At 42.5% G+C, this 18,688-nt stretch overlaps 2 protein-coding genes across 2 annotated transcripts; both read right to left on the reverse strand.

Annotated features, from left to right (window-relative positions):
* Nucleotides 1–2,310: 2,310 nt before the first annotated feature.
* Nucleotides 2,311–4,030, reverse strand: LOC119264302 (endonuclease domain-containing 1 protein-like). The gene is made up of 2 exons (XM_037542775.1): nucleotides 3,831–4,030; nucleotides 2,311–2,862 (listed from the first exon to the last, which is right to left on the reverse strand). The coding sequence occupies exons 1-2, from the start codon at nucleotides 3,843–3,845 to the stop codon at nucleotides 2,311–2,313; spliced, it is 567 nt and encodes a 188-aa protein (XP_037398672.1). The 5' UTR covers nucleotides 3,846–4,030.
* A 3,904-nt stretch (nucleotides 4,031–7,934) lies between these two features.
* Nucleotides 7,935–11,588, reverse strand: LOC108415091 (endonuclease domain-containing 1 protein-like). Its single transcript, XM_017688058.2, has 2 exons — nucleotides 11,072–11,588; nucleotides 7,935–9,015 (listed from the first exon to the last, which is right to left on the reverse strand). Exons 1-2 carry the CDS (start codon nucleotides 11,378–11,380, stop codon nucleotides 8,557–8,559), a joined length of 768 nt encoding a protein of 255 aa, XP_017543547.1. The 5' UTR covers nucleotides 11,381–11,588; the 3' UTR covers nucleotides 7,935–8,556.
* Nucleotides 11,589–18,688: the final 7,100 nt, after the last annotated feature.

Consider the following 18,688-nt stretch of genomic DNA (forward strand, 5'->3'; position numbering starts at 1 on the left):
CTGAAGCCGCAGATCGCTTGGCCTGTCGATACCTGCCAGCTGCCTCTGGTGTCCTACAGGCCAACCATGTCCAGTAGGACTCCTTCTTCAGCTTGACGGCATCTCTCACCTGGGGTGTCCACCACCGGGTTCGAGGATTACCGCCCCGACAGGCACCAACTACCTTGCGACCACAGCTACAGTCAGCCGCTTCAACAATGGAGGAGCGGAACATGGCCCATTCTGAGTCAATGTCCCCCACCTCCCCCGATATCTGGTCAAAGTTCTGACGGAGGTGTGAGTTGAAGATCAATCTGACAGGTTCTTCTGCCAGACGTTCCCAGCAAACCCTCACTATACGTTTGGGTTTGCCTGGTCTGACTGGCATCTTCCCCCACCACCTGATCCAACTCACCACCAGGTGGTGATCAGTTGACAGCTCAGCTCTTTACCCGAGTGTCCAGTACACATGGCCGCAAGTCCGCTGACACAACTACAAAGTCAATCATTGAACTGCGGCCTAGGGTGTCCTGGTGCCATGTGCACTTATGGACATCCTTGTGTTCAAACATGGTGTTCGTTATGGACAAACTGTGGTTTGCACAGAAGTCCAAAAACTGAACACCACTCGGGTTCTACTACTCCTGCTACTACTATTACTACTACTACTACTGCTACTACTACTACTACTATTGCTACTACTACTACTATTACTACTACTACTGCTACTACTCCTGCTACTACTACTATTGCTACTACTGCTACTACTACTACTATTACTACTACTACTACTACTGCTGCTACTACTACTACTACTGCTACTGCTACTACTGCTGCTACTACTGCTACTGCTACTACTGTTGCTACTACTACTACTACTACTACTACTGCAACTACTGCTACTACTACTGCTACTGCTACTACTACTGCTACTACTGCTACTACTACTGCTACTACTACTACTACTACTGCTACTAGTACTACTGCTACTACTGCTACTGCTACTACTACTGCTACTACTGCTACTACTACTGCTACTACTACTACTACTGCTACTACTACTACTACTATTACTACTCCTGCTACTACTACTGCTACGACTGCTACTACTACTACTATTACTACTACTACTACTGCTACTACTACTACTACTCCTGCTACTACTACTACTATTACTACTACTACTGCTACTACTCCTGCTACTACTACTACTGCTACTACTACTACTATTACTACTACTACTACTACTGCTGCTGCTACTACTGCTACTACTGCTACTACTACTGCTACTGCTACTACTGCTGCTACTACTGCTACTGCTACTTCTGCTGCTACTACTACTACTACTACTGCTACTACTGCTACTATTACTACTACTACTACTACTGCTGCTACTACTACTACTACTACTGCTACTACTGCTACTTCTACTGCTACTACTACTACCACTGCTACTACTACTACTACTACTGCTACTAGTACTACTGCTACTACTGCTACTGCTACTACTACTGCTACTACTACTACTGCTACTGCTACTACTGCTACTACTGCTACTAGTACTACTGCTACTACTACTGCTACTACTGCTACTGCTACTAATAATAATAATAATAATAGTAATAATAAAAATGTTTTAGGCTGCACATATAATGTAATATATTTTACTAAATAGTTATACATGTTAGTGTAATATTGTGTATATATAATGTATAATTTATTAAATTTAATGTACAATTACCTACAAATCAGTTTCATTTGCTAATTTTTTATTCTATAAAAATTCTTAAGCTGGTCTTGGTATTGTCTCAGTCCTGGTTGCTGTCTTGACTTGGACTTGACTACTGAAAGTCTCAGTCTTATCTTCGACTGGAGGTGTCCTGGTTTCGTTCCTGACTCAGGCTCGGTGAGATCATGTTTGTGTCATTTTTTTATGTTTAGAGGTATTTTTAATAGCTATACACTGCACCTTTAAATGGTGTATTCCATATGCAGCGCTGACCCTACATGTGTCCAGTACGATGCGGTTCCACGGCACTGTGGGTAAATGCAGATGCACAGGCTACAGTAATTCTGAACAGATCTTAAAGGGAATAAATGCGTTTTAAATGAAGACTCAGTTGACTTTACTGCAGTTTTATTGTTTATGGTCAGTATTATAATTCCTACAGACATTAACACGTATTCAACCCTTCACCAGTCATTTTATTATCCACACACCACGTACATAAATCCCACTTCCCAACTCATACAGAATCATTTCCTCCCAAACACCAGATCTCCTTCAGCCTAGGGAATCGAATCACTGCTGACAGGATTCACTTCTTTCCTTCACTCTCGTGGTCGTTTTAAATTCAAAGCTGCATCTGTAAACAGTTTAAATGTTTTCTTGTAAAATGTACTCAGTTTAGAATTAAATTCACTCATGTCTGTGTAGCCTTTAGGTTCATCCTCTTCTCTGTGCATCGTGTATCCAGCAAAGTCACAGTTTCTATTATTATTATCACAACAGCGGTACGCCGTCCAGAAGAAACTTGGCACGTTCACGTTGTTGTCCTTCAGAGTCTTATACTCTGACCCGCTGCTCGGCACAACTCCTGTTACTACATATGCTCTTTTTGAAGCAGTCAGGCAGTTTGCTAACTTTGTTCTCACAGTGTTTTCCACTTTGCTGTACCACATCTTATTGAAGTCACATCTCTGAGGTGCGGCGTTGGTGAGCGTGAAGGTGCTGACTGCAGCTTCATCAGAGTTCGTGTGGCAGAAAGGAAACAGATGACCTTTATCGTACCTGGAGTTGTCGTACTGTGAGTTGTAGGCCTGTTTATTTACTTTCATCCACCGTTGCAAATCCATCTCCTTACTGTTTGTGATGTCCTCAAGCTGTAACAGCATTCAGAGAAAGTTTGATGGTTAACATTGAAATAAGACATTTTCAGAAATAAATACCACAGAAGCTCTGCTTGTCTTGAAATGCTGTGTTTATCACAGTCCCAGCAGTGTTTGATGACTGTCGATGGCTAAATTAAACTCGAAAGTGCATATTAGTCAGCTAAACAGATCACATGCCATCCTTTATACATCGTTTTTATCTGTTTGTGCGCGTAAAGCAGATTCATTAAGGCAGATTCGTTTTAGGCAGATGAGGTCAGTAATAATAGTAAAGATTATCTGTATTTATCTGGGGTGCTGAGTCGAGAATCATTGACAGATATGAGCCCCTAAAGCAGCCAGTTCTTCATACGCAAACATCCACATAGTGTCAATGCAAGCATAACAGCGGCTGCAGATTCGAAGCCGGAGGGCAGTGTAAGCTCACGAGTAAACGACTGCGAGTAAACAGATAAAACATCAGAGGGCACAGGGCTCTGCCCACGGGGTGCTGCCCACAGGGCTCTGCCCACAGGACGCTGCCCACAGGACGCTGCCCACAGGGTGCTGCCCACGGGGCTCTGCCCACAGGGTGCTGTCCACAGGGCTCTGCCCACAGAACGCTGCCCACAGGGTGCTGCCCACAGGTTGCTGCCCACAGGACGCTGCCCACAGGGTGCTGCCCACAGGACTCTGCCCATGGGGCTCTGCCTACAGGACACTGCTGGCTGGATATTTTTGGTTGGTGGACTATTCTCAGTCCAGCAGCCACACTGAGGTGTTTAAAACTCCAGCAGTGCTGCTGTGTCTGATCCACTCAGACCAGCACAACACACACTAACACACCACCACCACGTCAGTGTTACTGCAGTGCTGAGAATGACCCACCACCCAAACAGTACCTGCTGTGTGGGGCTCCTTGGGGGTCCTGACCGCTGAAAAACAGGGTCAGAAAGTATGGTCATGTTAGAATCTCTTACCTGAGGTTCGATCATCTATGTTATGTCAGGCCTTTTTAATGTACAGTCTGCTGTCCGTTTGTACTGATATGCAGAATATACAGGAATCTTCTCAGTGGTGTCATACAGAGTCGCATAATGATACTTATTTTTGTATCTCTGACAGATCCGCACATAGCGACCCTCCTCCGGAACCTGCGAGGCTATTCCATTAGTCTGAAACTCTGGTGGCTCCTCATTCAGAAAGAACTCTTTACAAGCAACTTTAAAGTCCTTCACCACCTCCCCCACAGCTCCCAGAGCGAGGAGCATCAGCACTGAAACCAACAGCTTCATCTTCAGAGAGAACCAGAGGAGCAGTTCAGTCTTCTCTTCGTTCTGAGAGTGTCCACTCTTATATATACTTTTATATCCTCACTGTGGGAGGAGCTCAGGTTGAACCAAACACTGTGGATTAACCACATCAAAGTCACCATCTCGTCAGTTAACCATCGTGGTGTTTGTGCTTGTCTTGTCTCTTTGGCTGTACATGTTGATCTGTATCGTCAGAACAATGAGAATGAGCTTACTCATATCTATGTGTCTGTTTGAAATGGCTGTGACAAAATAAACATAAAGAATTTTCAAAAAGATTTTCAGAAATAGATGCTTTTTCTTTGGGTTTAAAGCAGTAAGAATTAAGAGGTGTTACAATAATTTTACCACAGTTTCATATTAATGATAAACTTCATATTAATGATAAACTCAGCACAGACATTTTCCATCTATAAATGCAGAAACAGGGACCAGGCATCATACCAGTAACAGCACAGTGGTTTTAATAATTTGCTACATTAATACAGAATTCTGTTAATATGCAGTCAAATGTGTGTAGATTTGACAGTGGCTTTATACAGAATCCTGGTCTATCTGTATATCTGCTCTCTAAATATCTGAGGTGATGCTGTCTGTTAAAATATATTGTCACATTCACCCAAAAATCTCCACCCAGAATTTCCAGTATTACTCCTCCATCAGGACAAACAGAGGACAGGAGGCCTTCACATAGTTGCGCCTCTTAGAGAGTGGGGTCCAAAGGTTTGAGACCACCAGTGAAATTCTAACATTCTAACAACCTGAGTGACAGGTAAATCCCAGAAACCTGAATTTCAGAACGTCTTTGTGGTCGGTGTAGTGTAGTAGGTAGCACCTTTTCCTTACACACTGTAGACTGGGGTTCAATCCCTGCCTGGATGAGCACCCTACACTGTACTAATATGAGTCACTGTGCACTCCTAACACTATGTGGCGTGCGCCTGCCCCCCGGGCCTCTGCCCCCTTTCCTCAGCGAGGCCGCTTCACTACACATCACATTCAACCTGGACTGCTGTGCTGCGAGCTGGGGGCAGTGAGAGGGGGGCTCCTGCCCCCACGCCCACAAGGGTTGCTACGCTGCCAGCAGGCTCCTGACCATCTGGCAGATTCCCACCCTCTGATTCTCAAGCTGCGTCCAGTGCTTTAGCCGGCTAGGGTGAACCAGGTTCTGGCCCAGGGTCTTGATGGCCTCTCATTCTGCCGCAGAGACTCCCTTGGTGTGTTGGCGTCCTCCTCCCGGGTTTCGGCACCAATGTAACACGTCACACACTACCCCATGCACAAGGAGGACACTGGTGGCAGGGTTCAGGTTTGCAGCAACCATTTTTATTCACCAAATAAACATAAAACTAATAAAACTGAAACCAACGCTACACAACACGCCACTTTTCAGTGGCTTTCAACTGACTAGACTTTTCAGTCTTTTGTACTCAAGCTTTTCAGCTTCTCAGTCAGTCGCATGTTGCTGCTGCTTATCTGTCTCTGTCGGTTCCCTCTCAGCTCTCTTTTATAAAGGGCTCACGCTGCCGTCAGATCGGCATTATTAAGGCTCTCATTAAGGGCAGCTTGAGCACCTGAGCTGAGAGGGCTCACAGCTCGGGACTCACTGCTTGTCCTTGTGCTTCTCATGGCTGGCACCGTCGTCCTCCTCTTCCCACCGGTTCAGGCCTTTCTGAGCTCTCACTCCCACAGCCCCTCCCCTCCTCTGTTATCACTTTACGTTCTATGGCTCTGTAGCGGTCCAGAGAAACTAACGGACAGACTGTTTCAAAGCAAACACTGGAGCAGCAGTGCATTCGTCGTTCAGGATATCAGCCTCTGCTTTGCATTCTGTGCTTTGCATTGAGGGCTGTGAGGAGCTGATTATGAAGAGAAGCTTCAGTTATTCACACCAGTGAGCAAATCCACTGGGACTGTTTTACTGGAGAGTCTTCGTTCTGGACCAGAGAGAAAAGAACCCATCTTAAAAATGTAAAAATCTCAAGTGCTAAAATGAATCCTAATCGGGTTTGTGTTCCAAAGAACCAAAGTTTAATGTCTAGAATAAAGAAAAAGGTGTGGAGAGCTGTCAAACACAGGAATATGGCATGAAAACATGACAGTGCTGAACAGTTAATCCAGAATATGGTTTATACATTCAGTGAAAAGGTTTACTGCAGTGTTTTCTGGATCTGATCCAGGAGAACTCCATGTGAACATTAGAGGAAGTGAAAAAATATAGATCTCAAACAGTAGAAGAAATGTTATGTATCATCAGGCCTATAGAGGGAATACTACTTGTGATATGGACCCCATGTCTACAAATACAGTAGATAATTTAATGTTAATAAGTCTCTCAGCAACTGTAAAGCTTTAGAATGTTTTTCTCCCCTCATTTCTTAACAAATTGGGGGGCCTCACAAGACCGTAATCTGTCAGAAGCCCAAAGTCTTGATGGTAAGAACTCTAGAAGTTGGCTAACATCCATAAATTACAATCTGTAAAAATGTCTACATTTGTCCTCGGCTGTAAATCCATATAAAGATTTTTGTGTCCATAAAAAGATTCTTTTACTACAATACTAGCTTACTTCATTACATTTCCTCCTGGTTATCTACATGCTACAGGTGCCAATTGACCAGAAAAGCCCCTACTTTTCTACAATCTAGTTTGAGTAAATCTTTTTTGTTGCATTTAAACCTTTTCCATTGTGTTTGGATCTGTAGTTTTCTAGCTAACACTACCTGGCGCCTCTCTCCATGTTCGCTTAGCTACTGAGACCCAGAGCAAGTTGTATTCAGGGCGATTAAGACTACTTTAGTCTTTCCAAAGACCACAAAATTATATTGAAATCAAAAATAATCCACTGTTAAAGAACCTTGAAGGCAATGTTACAGTGTTTGAGCAAGGTTAGCTAACAGGCTATTCACATTATATGAGCCTTTGGAAGTTCTTAGATTGAGTCAGAGTTTCTGAATGAAATATGAAAATTGATTGTTGATGGATTTCATGTGATTTATTGAACATTGGTAGCTGCTGGTTAGCTCTGACCTCATTAACTCACTGGAAGATGAGAATATCTCCACAAATGTGTGATAAAAAGTCTCACCATGAACACATTTTCCTCTGTTCTTATTAGAGCACAAGATGTCCAGAAACCTCATAAAGAAGAAAAGAAGTGCACTGAGCTTGCCAGATACTCCTAGATAGGTGAGTAGAGCTGATTTATTCAGGGAATTTGGGAAAATGCATGAAAATTTGGATGGGCAGCTATGCTCCACCACTGAGCCGAAAGCTCTGCAGAGGGTGGTGCGCACAGCCCAGCACATCACCGGGGTCCAGCTCCCAAACCTCCTGGACTCTTACACCAGCCACTGCCTGAGGAAGACCAGGAGGATTCTGAAGCACTCCACCCACCCAAGCCACTGTCTGTTGTCACAGCTGCCAAGCGGGAGGAGCTACAGACGCATAAAGTCACAAAATATTGATTTTGTACATTTCTAAACTAAATTACACTAAAATTGCGCGATGTGGTATCTTGGGGGAAGCTACAAATGAAGCAGAGATGTTGATTTTCTTACCACACCCTGATGAGAAGACTTCAATTACTGAGGCGAACACCAGTCTCTGAAAGTGCTGAAAGCATTCTAGCGCCTCCTGCTGCTCAAACTAAAGAGCCTCATCTTGGGCCACTGCTTCTAAAATTGTGCTTTGTGTTGTTTAATTGAAAGTATTTATTTAAATGGAAGGAAAAAGAAAAACATATCAGAACAACATTACAGAACAAAATGACAAACATGCGTTGTATAGGAACAAATGAAGTAATACACACTTAAAAAATCCAGAACATTCAGGAAAATAACAAGAAAAATCGCAGGTCCCTGATTTGCATAATTTGGCCACATGTTCTCTCTGATCTGCATCACTCTTCATGTCCTTTATACATGTTTGAATAAGCACTTGACTCTAATTTAATGCCTGGTACAATGCGAACGGAACAGTTTTAGAAGTTGAGCGGACTTCAGCTCAGATGGGAATCAGCTGTGATCCGTTTTTACACATTCAGTTTGTCTATTTTCATGTTTTGTGTTGGAGTTCAGTGTAACGGTTTAATGCACTCTTTAAAAAGACCCTTTTATGTGCTTAGTATTTGTAAGCTCTGCAGTTCTCCAATATATGCTGTTTTATTATGATCAGTATTATATTTCATACAGACAATAAGTACATTTCTAACTGTTTTCAACTAAGAATGTGACATTTCACTTTATTAACCACACACACAAGTCCCATTTCCCAAACTACAGTCAATTACTCTGATACATGAACAGAATCTCCGACCTTCCACTCAGCACAGCGCTGTAAGCTTTACTGAGCTGCTGAAGCTCAGTCTGTAATCATCTTTCACAGGATACGTTTAACTTGTTCGTGCTTGTTTTTTACTGAACACTTGGACTTTTCTTTTGTACAGTTTAGTCAGTTCATCCTCAAATTCATTCAAATCCTCATATTTAGTTTCATCATCTTCATCTTTACCCATAATGTAGCCACCAAATGCACAATTATTACCCCCATAATATGCAGTCCAGAAGTGACTCGGCACAGTGACCACGCCCATTTTCTCTGTGTCACTCGGCACAACTCCTGTTACTATGTAAGCCGTGTTTTGGGGACACTTTTTCAGAGTTTCTCTCACTTTGTTTTCCACTCTGTGATACCACATCTTGTTGAAGTCACATTTCTGAGGTGCTGCATTGGTGAGGGTGAAGGTGCTCTTCACAGCTTCTGAATTGGGAGCGTGGCAGACCGGATACAGGTGACCTCTCTCATACTTGGTGTTTTCGTAGTCATTGTTGGAGGCCTGCTCATCCTTAAGCTGTAAAAAATGAGAGAATGTCAAACAATTATTTTTTTATAATTCAGTTGATGGAAAAGTTGCTGTCTGTGGTAACACAATAGAACAATAACGGAGCGGACAGTCGCCTGAACAGATCTGACCTGAGAAACAAATCCAATCTGCCTGCAGTCTGAACACAGACTACGATTCTTTTACTGTCTTAACACTGTGAAATTGTTCTGAGCAGATTTTAAGTCCTCCATCGGTTCATTTTACAGAGCGACATACATACAAATGTTATTAAGCGATCAGATCAGATTTGTGTGTCCAGGTATCACCAGTCTATCTGCATGGGTTGCTGTGGTAACTACGTAGTTATGCTGTTGACGTGGATGCAGGAGAGTTGGAGGAGCATCATCCTCCCTCCAAACTCTCAGAACTCTCCCCATCATCATGGATCTTTGAAGCTGTTCTTGAATCCCAGCACGTCATCACTCTGGATTCAACATGTTGTGAGTGATGCAAAATCCGATTTGAGCGTCCAGAACGTCCAGACTGAGACAAACCACCTTCAAATGTGGTTTGGATCCGATTTGCAAAAATCAGATTTCAAGTGTTGTTTTTTTTTCTTCTGTTCAGACTATCAAAATTGAATCTGGATGTACTCTGGGTGCCCCAAAGATCAGACTGGGTGGGCACTCTGAACAAGGCCAGACATTGCTGCATAGCCGTAAAGGTCATTTTTGTGAATAATTATGATTTACTAAAGTTTGTGAGAGATTTAATGCATTTTGCACATGCTGATTTAGCAATGCATGAACAGAAGCATTTTGTGAATGCGTACTTCAGGGTGTGGCATTGTTTAGGCGCAAAATGTATTATTTACTAAATGTATTTATTGCAGGACAAAGAGGTGCAGTTACTTTGAAAAGTAGGCTGCTGCACTGAAAGTGTCAGAAAAGTCAGGTAATATAAAAATTCTCTAAAGCATACCATTCTACTAATTACTTAGTATTAAATCTGTTTCTGCCCATTTAGCAGGTTTCTTTCATCGTGTCTTTCACTTTCTCTTTGGAATATGTATTACACTTTCCCATTCGATTACAAATAGTCATTGTTACGTGGCAGCAGGACACAGACGCATGCAGATCCTGAACAGTGGCGTCTAATATAATAATAGTGCACAGGCAAACGTGTGGTCGAGAAGGAGTCCAAGAGGCGATACACGGATTCAATAACACCGCCGACTGTCACAAGGGGCAAAGACAAAGACAGGGGTCAAACAGGGAAACAAGGCAGTCCAGAATATGGCTCGGTATGCCCTCATAGACGCAGTACTTCACACTATGCCCATGTAAAGCCATGGCTTAAGCACTAGACCAAAACCTGTCCACCTGACCAACACAGGTGAATCATATTAGAATTCCGGGGAACGTGAACGCTGATAGGTCCGTGAGTCGGAGTCTGAAGTCACATGATCGTGCACAGAATCCTGGGAATTGGAGTCTGGCTGGGAGTTCTCTGGATGCGTCATGCATTTGAAAACGAGTGACAATAGACAAATATGTTTAGTGCACTTTCATCAATAAATTGAAGACAGACACCCAAACAGCGCTGGCTTTTAGGAGTCTTGGGTTGCAATATTTGTTTCAAATGGAAAGTTTTGTCTAATGCGACAGCGAGAGCATTAGAAGCTAAGCCAAACCTAATAAGCAAGAAATGCAGGGCACCCTTTTTAAGTGAATCTGTTTTCAGTCTTTTAAAAGTCAGAATTTCTCTTTTTACCATTATCCTCTTCATTACAATCTGAGTGGACCTGCATTTTAGCACCTCTGGTATTCAAATACTGCAACACTTTGCAAGTCAGTAGCAAATAGTGAATCAGACACAAGCTAGAGCTCGGCGTTTGATCAGTTTTAGCACACCACATGCTGTGCGCACTTCTTAGTAAATCTGACCCCTTCATTCACTGATTTTCTTTGTACATTACATATACATTCTGAATCATTGCGATCTTAAAATAATTCAGATCTGTAGAAACAGAATAGAAAAAAAGGAAACACAAAAAATGATGTTAGATTCTGTAAATGCCTACCTCAGGATCAGATCTCCACGAGGGCCGTTTCATATTGCATTCTGATGAACCTGTATACTTATAGGCAGAATACACAGGAATCTTTCTTACAGTATCATACAGCGTTGCAAAATAATATTTATTATTGAATGCCTGACAAATGGTCTTGTGTTTATCTGATGGTAGAATCTGAAGTTTATTGGCAGATTCACTGTAAAAGAATGGTGGTTGACTCATCCAAAAGAAGTCTGTGCAGTCTTTAAAGTTCTCCACCACCTTCCCCACAGCTCCCAGAGTGAGCAGCATCAGCACAATAGCCAACAGCTTCATCTTCTATGAAAAAGAGGACGTTCGCTCTTCTCTACAGAGAGTGGCCTTTCACAGCTTCAGATGGAGATTATATATCCTCACCCTGGGAGGAGCTCCACGATAAACCAAACACTGTGGAATACTCTCTCATTCATTGTGTCTTTTATCTGATTCAACTCCACCTCTTCAAAGTAACTGATGAGCATGTTCACTTTCGTCAGTCTGTGAGCTACCATGAGTCCTGTCGATAAGTAAGAGAAGCCCCATGCTGCTCTTATTGTTGGATGAACTCTGATAGTATCTGAGCCACATTCAGAAGGGAAATGCGTTCCATTTACAGCATTTACTTGAGCCAAATAAATAAAGAGTTAAACTGCTTGTTACCGCATATCGCTTTCTTTTAAACTGAATATACAACTGCAACTCCAAAGAAAAAGTTCGAACACTATGTAAAATATAAATAAATGTAAACAGGATGCAACGATTTGCAAATCTTATAGAGCCACATTTTGTTCACAATTGAACATTTCATGAAAAATATTAACTCATTTAGAAATGGATGGCAGGAATGCATGTCAAAAAAGTTGGGACAAGGCCATGTCCACTATTGCGTAGGATCCCCTCTTCTTTATCAACAGCCTGTAAATGTCTGGAAAGTGAGAAGACTGATTGTTGGAGTTTTGAGAGAGGGAACGTCATCTCATTCTTGCCTGATGTGGGACTCTAGCTGCTCCACAGTCCTGTGTCTTCATTGGGTTTTGTTTGTTGGATTATTCATTTCATGATGCGCCAAATGTTTTCTGTAGGTTAAAGGTTTGGACTGCCGGCAGGTCAGTTCATCACCCAGACTCTTATTCTGTGAAGCCATGCTGTTGTACCGGATGCAATATGTGGTTTTTAGTCTTCCTGAAATATGAAGAGCATCCCTGAAATAGACGCTGTCTGGATGGGAGCTCATGTTGTTCTAAAGCCTCTGTATACTGGTCAGCACTGATAGGGCCTTTTCAGATGAGTAAACTGCCCACGCCATAGGCATTAATGGAGCCCCAGACCATCAAAGATGCAGGCTTTTGAACCGTGCGCAGATAAGCTGGATGGTCCGTCTCCTCGTGAGTCTGCAGGACACAGCATCTGAGGTTTTCAAAAAGAATTTAAAATTTTTATTTATCTGACAACAGTTTTCCATTTTACCTCAGTCCATTTTAAATGAGTTTTGGCCCAGAGAAAGTGGCAGTGTTTCTGGAACGTATTGACATGTGGGTTCTTCTCTGCATGATATAGCTTTCACTTGGATTTGTGGATTGCAGTAGATCAACAGTAGATCAGTATCACTGGTTCAGTATTGACACGGTAAATGGAAGATAACGGTAGATCAGTATCACTGGTTCAGTAATGACATGGTAAATGGAAGATAACGGGAGATCAGTATTACTGGTTCAGTACTGACACGTTAAATGGAAGATAACGGTAGATCAGTATCACTGGTTCAGTACTGACACGGTAAATGGAAGATAACGGTAGATCAGTATCACTGGTTCAGTACTGACACGGTAAATGGAAGATAACGGTAGATCAGGATCACTGGTTCAGTACTGACAAGGTAAATGGAAGATAACGGTAGATCAGTATCACTGGTTAAGTACTGACACGGTAAATGGAAGATAACGGTAGATCAGTATCACTGGTTCAGTACTGACACGGTAAATAGAAGATCACGGTAGATCAGTATCACTGTTTCAGTACTGACACGGTAAATAGAAGATAACGGTAGATCAATATCACTGGTTCAGTACTGACACAGTAAATGGAAGATAACGGTAGATCAGTATCACTGGTTCAGTACTGACACGGTAAATGGAAGATAACGGTAGATCAGTATCACTGGTTCAGTACTGACACGGTAAATGGAAGATCATGGTAGATCAGTATCACTGGTACTGTAATGACATGGTAAATGGAAGATCACGGTAGATCAGTATCACTGGTTCAGTACTGACACGGTAAATAGAAGATAACGGTAGATCAATATCACTGGTTCAGTACTGACACAGTAAATGGAAGATAACGGTAGATCAGTATCACTGGTTCAGTACTGACACGGTAAATGGAAGATAACGGTAGATCAGTATCACTGGTTCAGTACTGACACGGTAAATGGAAGATAACTGTAGATCAGTATCACTGGTTCAGTACTGACACGGTAAATGGAAGATCACGGTAGATCAGTATCACTGGTTCAGTACTGACACGGTAAACGGAAGATCACGGTAGATCAGTATCACTGGTTCAGTACTGACACGGTAAACGGAAGATCACGGTAGATCAGTATCACTGGTTCAGTACTGACACGGTAAACGGAAGATCACGGTAGATCAGTATCACTGGTTCAGTACTGACACGGTAAATGGAAGATCACGGTAGATCAGTATCACTGGTTCAGTACTGACACGGTAAATGGAAGATAACTGTAGATCAATATCACTGGTTCAGTACTGACACGGTAAATGGAAGATCACGGTAGATCAGTATTACTGTTTCAGTACTGACACGGTAATTGGAAGATCACGGTAGATCAATATCACTGGTTCAGTACTGACACGGTAAATGGAAGATCACGGTAGATCAATATCACTGGTTCAGTACTGACACGGGAAATGGAAGATCACGGTAGATCAATATCACTGGTACAGTACTGACACGGGAAATGGAAGATCACGGTAGATCAGTATTACGGGTTCAGTACTGACACGGTAAATGGAAGATAACGGTAGATCTGTATTACTGGTTCAGTACTGACACGGTAAATCGAAGATCATGGTAGATTAGTATTACTGTTTCAGTACTGACACGGTAAATGGAAGATCATGGTAGATCAGTATTACTGGTTCAGTACTGACACGGTAAATGGAAGATAACGGTAGATCAGTATCACTGGTTCAGTACTGACACGGTAAATGGAAGATAACGGTAGATCAGTATCACTGGTTCAGTACTGACACGGTAAATGGAAGATAACGGTAGATCAGTATCACTGGTTCAGTACTGACACGGTAAATGGAAGATAACGGTAGATCAGTATCACTGGTTCAGTATTGACACGGTAAATGGAAGATAACGGTAGATCAGTATCACTGGTTCAGTACTGACACGGTAAATGGAAGATAACGGTAGATCAGTATCACTGGTTCAGTACTGACACGTTAAATGGAAGATAACTGTAGATCAATATCACTGGTTCAGTACTGACACGGTAAATGGAAGATCACGGTAGATCAGTATCACTGGTTCAGTATTGACACGGTAAATGGAAGATAACGGTAGATCAGTATCACTGGTTCAGTACTGACACGGTAAATGGAAGATAACGGTAGATCAGTATCACTGGTTCAGTACTGACACGTTAAATGGAAGATAACGGTAGATCAGTATCACTGGTTCAGTACTGACACGGTAAATGGAAGATAACGGTAGATCAGTATCACTGGTTCAGTACTGACACGGTAAATGGAAGATAACGGTAGATCAGTATCACTGGTTCAGTATTGACACGGTAAATGGAAGATAACGGTAGATCAGTATCACTGGTTCAGTACTGACACGGTAAATGGAAGATAACGGTAGATCAGTATCACTGGTTCAGTACGGACACGTTAAATGGAAGATAACTGTAGATCAATATCACTGGTTCAGTACTGACACGGTAAATGGAAGATCACGGTAGATCAGTATCACTGGTTCAGTATTGACACGGTAAATGGAAGATAACGGTAGATCAGTATCACTGGTTCAGTACTGACACGGTAAATGGAAGATAACGGTAGATCAGTATCACTGGTTCAGTACTGACACGTTAAATGGAAGATAACGGTAGATCAGTATCACTGGTTCAGTACTGACACGGTAAATGGAAGATAACGGTAGATCAGTATCACTGGTTCAGTACTGACACGGTAAATGGAAGATAACGGTAGATCAGTATCACTGGTTCAGTATTGACACGGTAAATGGAAGATAACGGTAGATCAGTATCACTGGTTCAGTACTGACACGGTAAATGGAAGATAACGGTAGATCAGTATCACTGGTTCAGTACTGACACGTTAAATGGAAGATAACTGTAGATCAATATCACTGGTTCAGTACTGACACGGTAAATGGAAGATAACGGTAGATCAGTATCACTGGTTCAGTACTGACACGGTAAATGGAAGATAACTGTAGATCAATATCACTGGTTCAGTACTGACACGGTAAATGGAAGATCACGGTAGATCAGTATTTCAATTCAATTCAATTCAAGTTTATTTATATAGCGCTTTTTACAACAAGGTTGTCACAAAGCAGCTTTACAGAAAAACAGGTCCACGCCTCTTATGAGCATCACCACAGTGAAGCCAATTTTGTGGTGACTACAGTGGTAAGGAAAAACTCCCTTTAAGAGGAAGAAACCTTAGAAGGGACCAAGGCTCAGTCCGAGGAACCCAACCCCCGTGGGTCGACCCGCACAGAAGAAACAGAACAGAAACAAGAACAACAGTACAAAGAGAGTGCAAAAAGATGGCTGGAACGCTGGAACCACGAATGGGGCACCTCCAGACAGGCCAACGGGGCATCTCGACACATGTGAGAGAGATAGAGAGAGAGAACGGAGTGGGAGGGAAGAGAGATAGGTTAGAAGAGTTGTGTTAATCTCTGTTGAGCGGGACAGGGCCGATTCCAGAGTGCTGCAAACACGAATCGGCACCTCCAGACAGGCCAACCGAACATCTCGACGCATGCGAGAGAGACAGAGAGAGAGAACAGAGTGGGAGGGAAGAAAAAGAGGTTAGAATGGTTTTATACTTTGCTGAAGAGCGGGGCACGCCTGTGAAAAAGCACAGGGACCCTGGATGGACACCTCCAGACAGCAACTCAGGACATGAGGGGAAAAAGAGAAAGATAATGATTAGAACAGGGTTTGTGTTTGGTGTGTGAGCTGTAAGAGAAATCGTTAAAGGGAGACCAACAGTACAGACTAAGTTTGTGTGCACTGGACAATAGTAGAATAGCTGCAGGCTACAGCTAGAGAGAACCGCTATGATAAATTTATCTAAAAGCTTGTTCAAAAAGAAATGTTTTGAGTCTGGATTTTAAGACTGAGAGTGTGTCTGAGTCCCGTATATTAATAGGGAGATTATTCCAAAGTTGCGGAGCTTTATAAGAGAAAGCTTTACCTAATGCGTTGTTTTTTCTAATACGCGGGACTGATAATAAGCCGGCCTCTTGCGAGCGGAGTGTACGTGGCGGGTTATAAGGGATAAGGAGTTCCGCCAGATATTGCGGGGCCAGCCCTTTAAGAGATTTATACGTCAAAAGGAGTATTTTATAGTCTATACGGAATTTAACAGGTAACCAATGTAGGGATGAGAGGATTGGTGTAATATGATCAAATTTTCTAGCTCTGGTGAGCACCCTAGCAGCTGCATTTTGAACCAGCTGGAGCTTATTCAAAGATTTACATGAACTTCCAGCCAACAAAGCATTGCAGTAGTCCAGTCTAGAGGTTATGAATGCATGCACCAGCTTCTCAGCATCTGCATGAGAGAGTATGTTGCGGAGTTTAGCTATATTACGTAGATGGAAGAATGCGGTTTTAACTATGCTGCATATATGCACATCGAATGAAAGAACTGAGTCAAAAATGACTCCTAAGTTTCGCACCGTTTTACCTGGTATGATTAGGTGACCATCTATTTCTACTACAATATTATCGATTTTATCAAGTTTGGGACCTAGTAGGAGGACCTCAGTTTTATCTGAATTTAGTAGGAGAAAATTAAGTATTACTGGTTCAGTACTGACAAGGTAAATGGAAGATCACGGTAGATCAGTATTACTTGTTCAGTACTGACACGGTAAATGGAAGATCACGGTAGATCAGTATTACTGGTTCAGTACTGACACGGTAAATGGAAGATCACGGTAGATCAGTATCACTGGTTCAGTACTGACACGGTAAATGGAAGATCACGGTAGATCAGTATTACTGGTTCCGTACTGACACGGTAAATGGAAGATCACGGTAGATCAGTATCACTGGTTCAGTACTGACACGGTAAATGGAAGATCACGGTAGCTCAATATCACTGGTTCAGTACTGACACGGTAAATGGAAGATCACGGTAGATCAGTATCACTGGTTCAGTACTGACACGGTAAATGGAAGATAACGGTAGATCAGTATTACTGGTTCCGTACTGACACGGTAAATGGAAGATAACTGTAGATCAATATCACTGGTTCAGTACTGACACGGTAAATGGAAGATCACGGTAGATCAGTATCACTGGTTCAGTACTGACACGGTAAATGGAAGATAACGGTAGATCAGTATTACTGGTTCCGTACTGACACGGTAAATGGAAGATAACTGTAGATCAATATCACTGGTTCAGTACTGACACGGTAAATGGAAGATCACGGTAGATCAGTATCACTGGTTCAGTACTGACACGGTAAATCGAAGATCACGGTTGATCAGTATCACTGGTTCAGTACTGACACGGTAAATTGAAGATCACGGTTGATCAGTATCACTGGTTCAGTACTGACACGGTAAATGGAAGATCACGGTTGATCAGTATCACTGGTTCAGTACTGACACGGTAAATTGAAGATCACGGTTGATCAGTATCACTGGTTCAGTACTGACACGGTAAATTGAAGATCACGGTTGATCAGTATTACTGGTTCAGTACAGACATTTTCCATCTATAAATGCAGAAACAGGGACCAGGCATCATACCAGTAACAGCACAACGGTTTTTAATAATTTGCTACATTAATACAGAATTCTGTTTATGTGCAGTCAAATGTGTGATTTGACAATGGCTTTGATGATGCTAGACACACGTCTAACATCATCTTCAAGCTTGCAGATGACACCACCATCCTAGGCCTCATCACTGATGGAGATGACTCAGCCTACAGAGACGTTAGCGTCGTCATGGCACCACAAGCTTTTCAATGCAGAAATGCCCTGACATGTTGTGCAAATGACAAATACACTTGAAACTCAAGCAATCAAGCTACGTGTCGCCTTTGTTTGACCAGGAAAGTCCTGTTAGAGCGAGTAAACAACGCCTGCGGACAGAGCAGGAACAAAAGACCTTAATCCATGCAGTGCAGGTAAGGAAAGACTGCTCTTTACACAGACCCTAGATGTAATCATGGGCCTTCTGATACCTTCATTTTCTGTTTTTATGACCGGAAATGTCCGGTAGTGTGAGATCATCAGCGATGGAACAGAATGGTGACACAGGCAACACACATTCAGGGAGCTGCTCACTG

Source organism: Pygocentrus nattereri, chromosome 11 (genome assembly GCF_015220715.1).
Source record: "Pygocentrus nattereri isolate fPygNat1 chromosome 11, fPygNat1.pri, whole genome shotgun sequence".
NCBI lineage: Eukaryota > Metazoa > Chordata > Actinopteri > Characiformes > Serrasalmidae > Pygocentrus > Pygocentrus nattereri.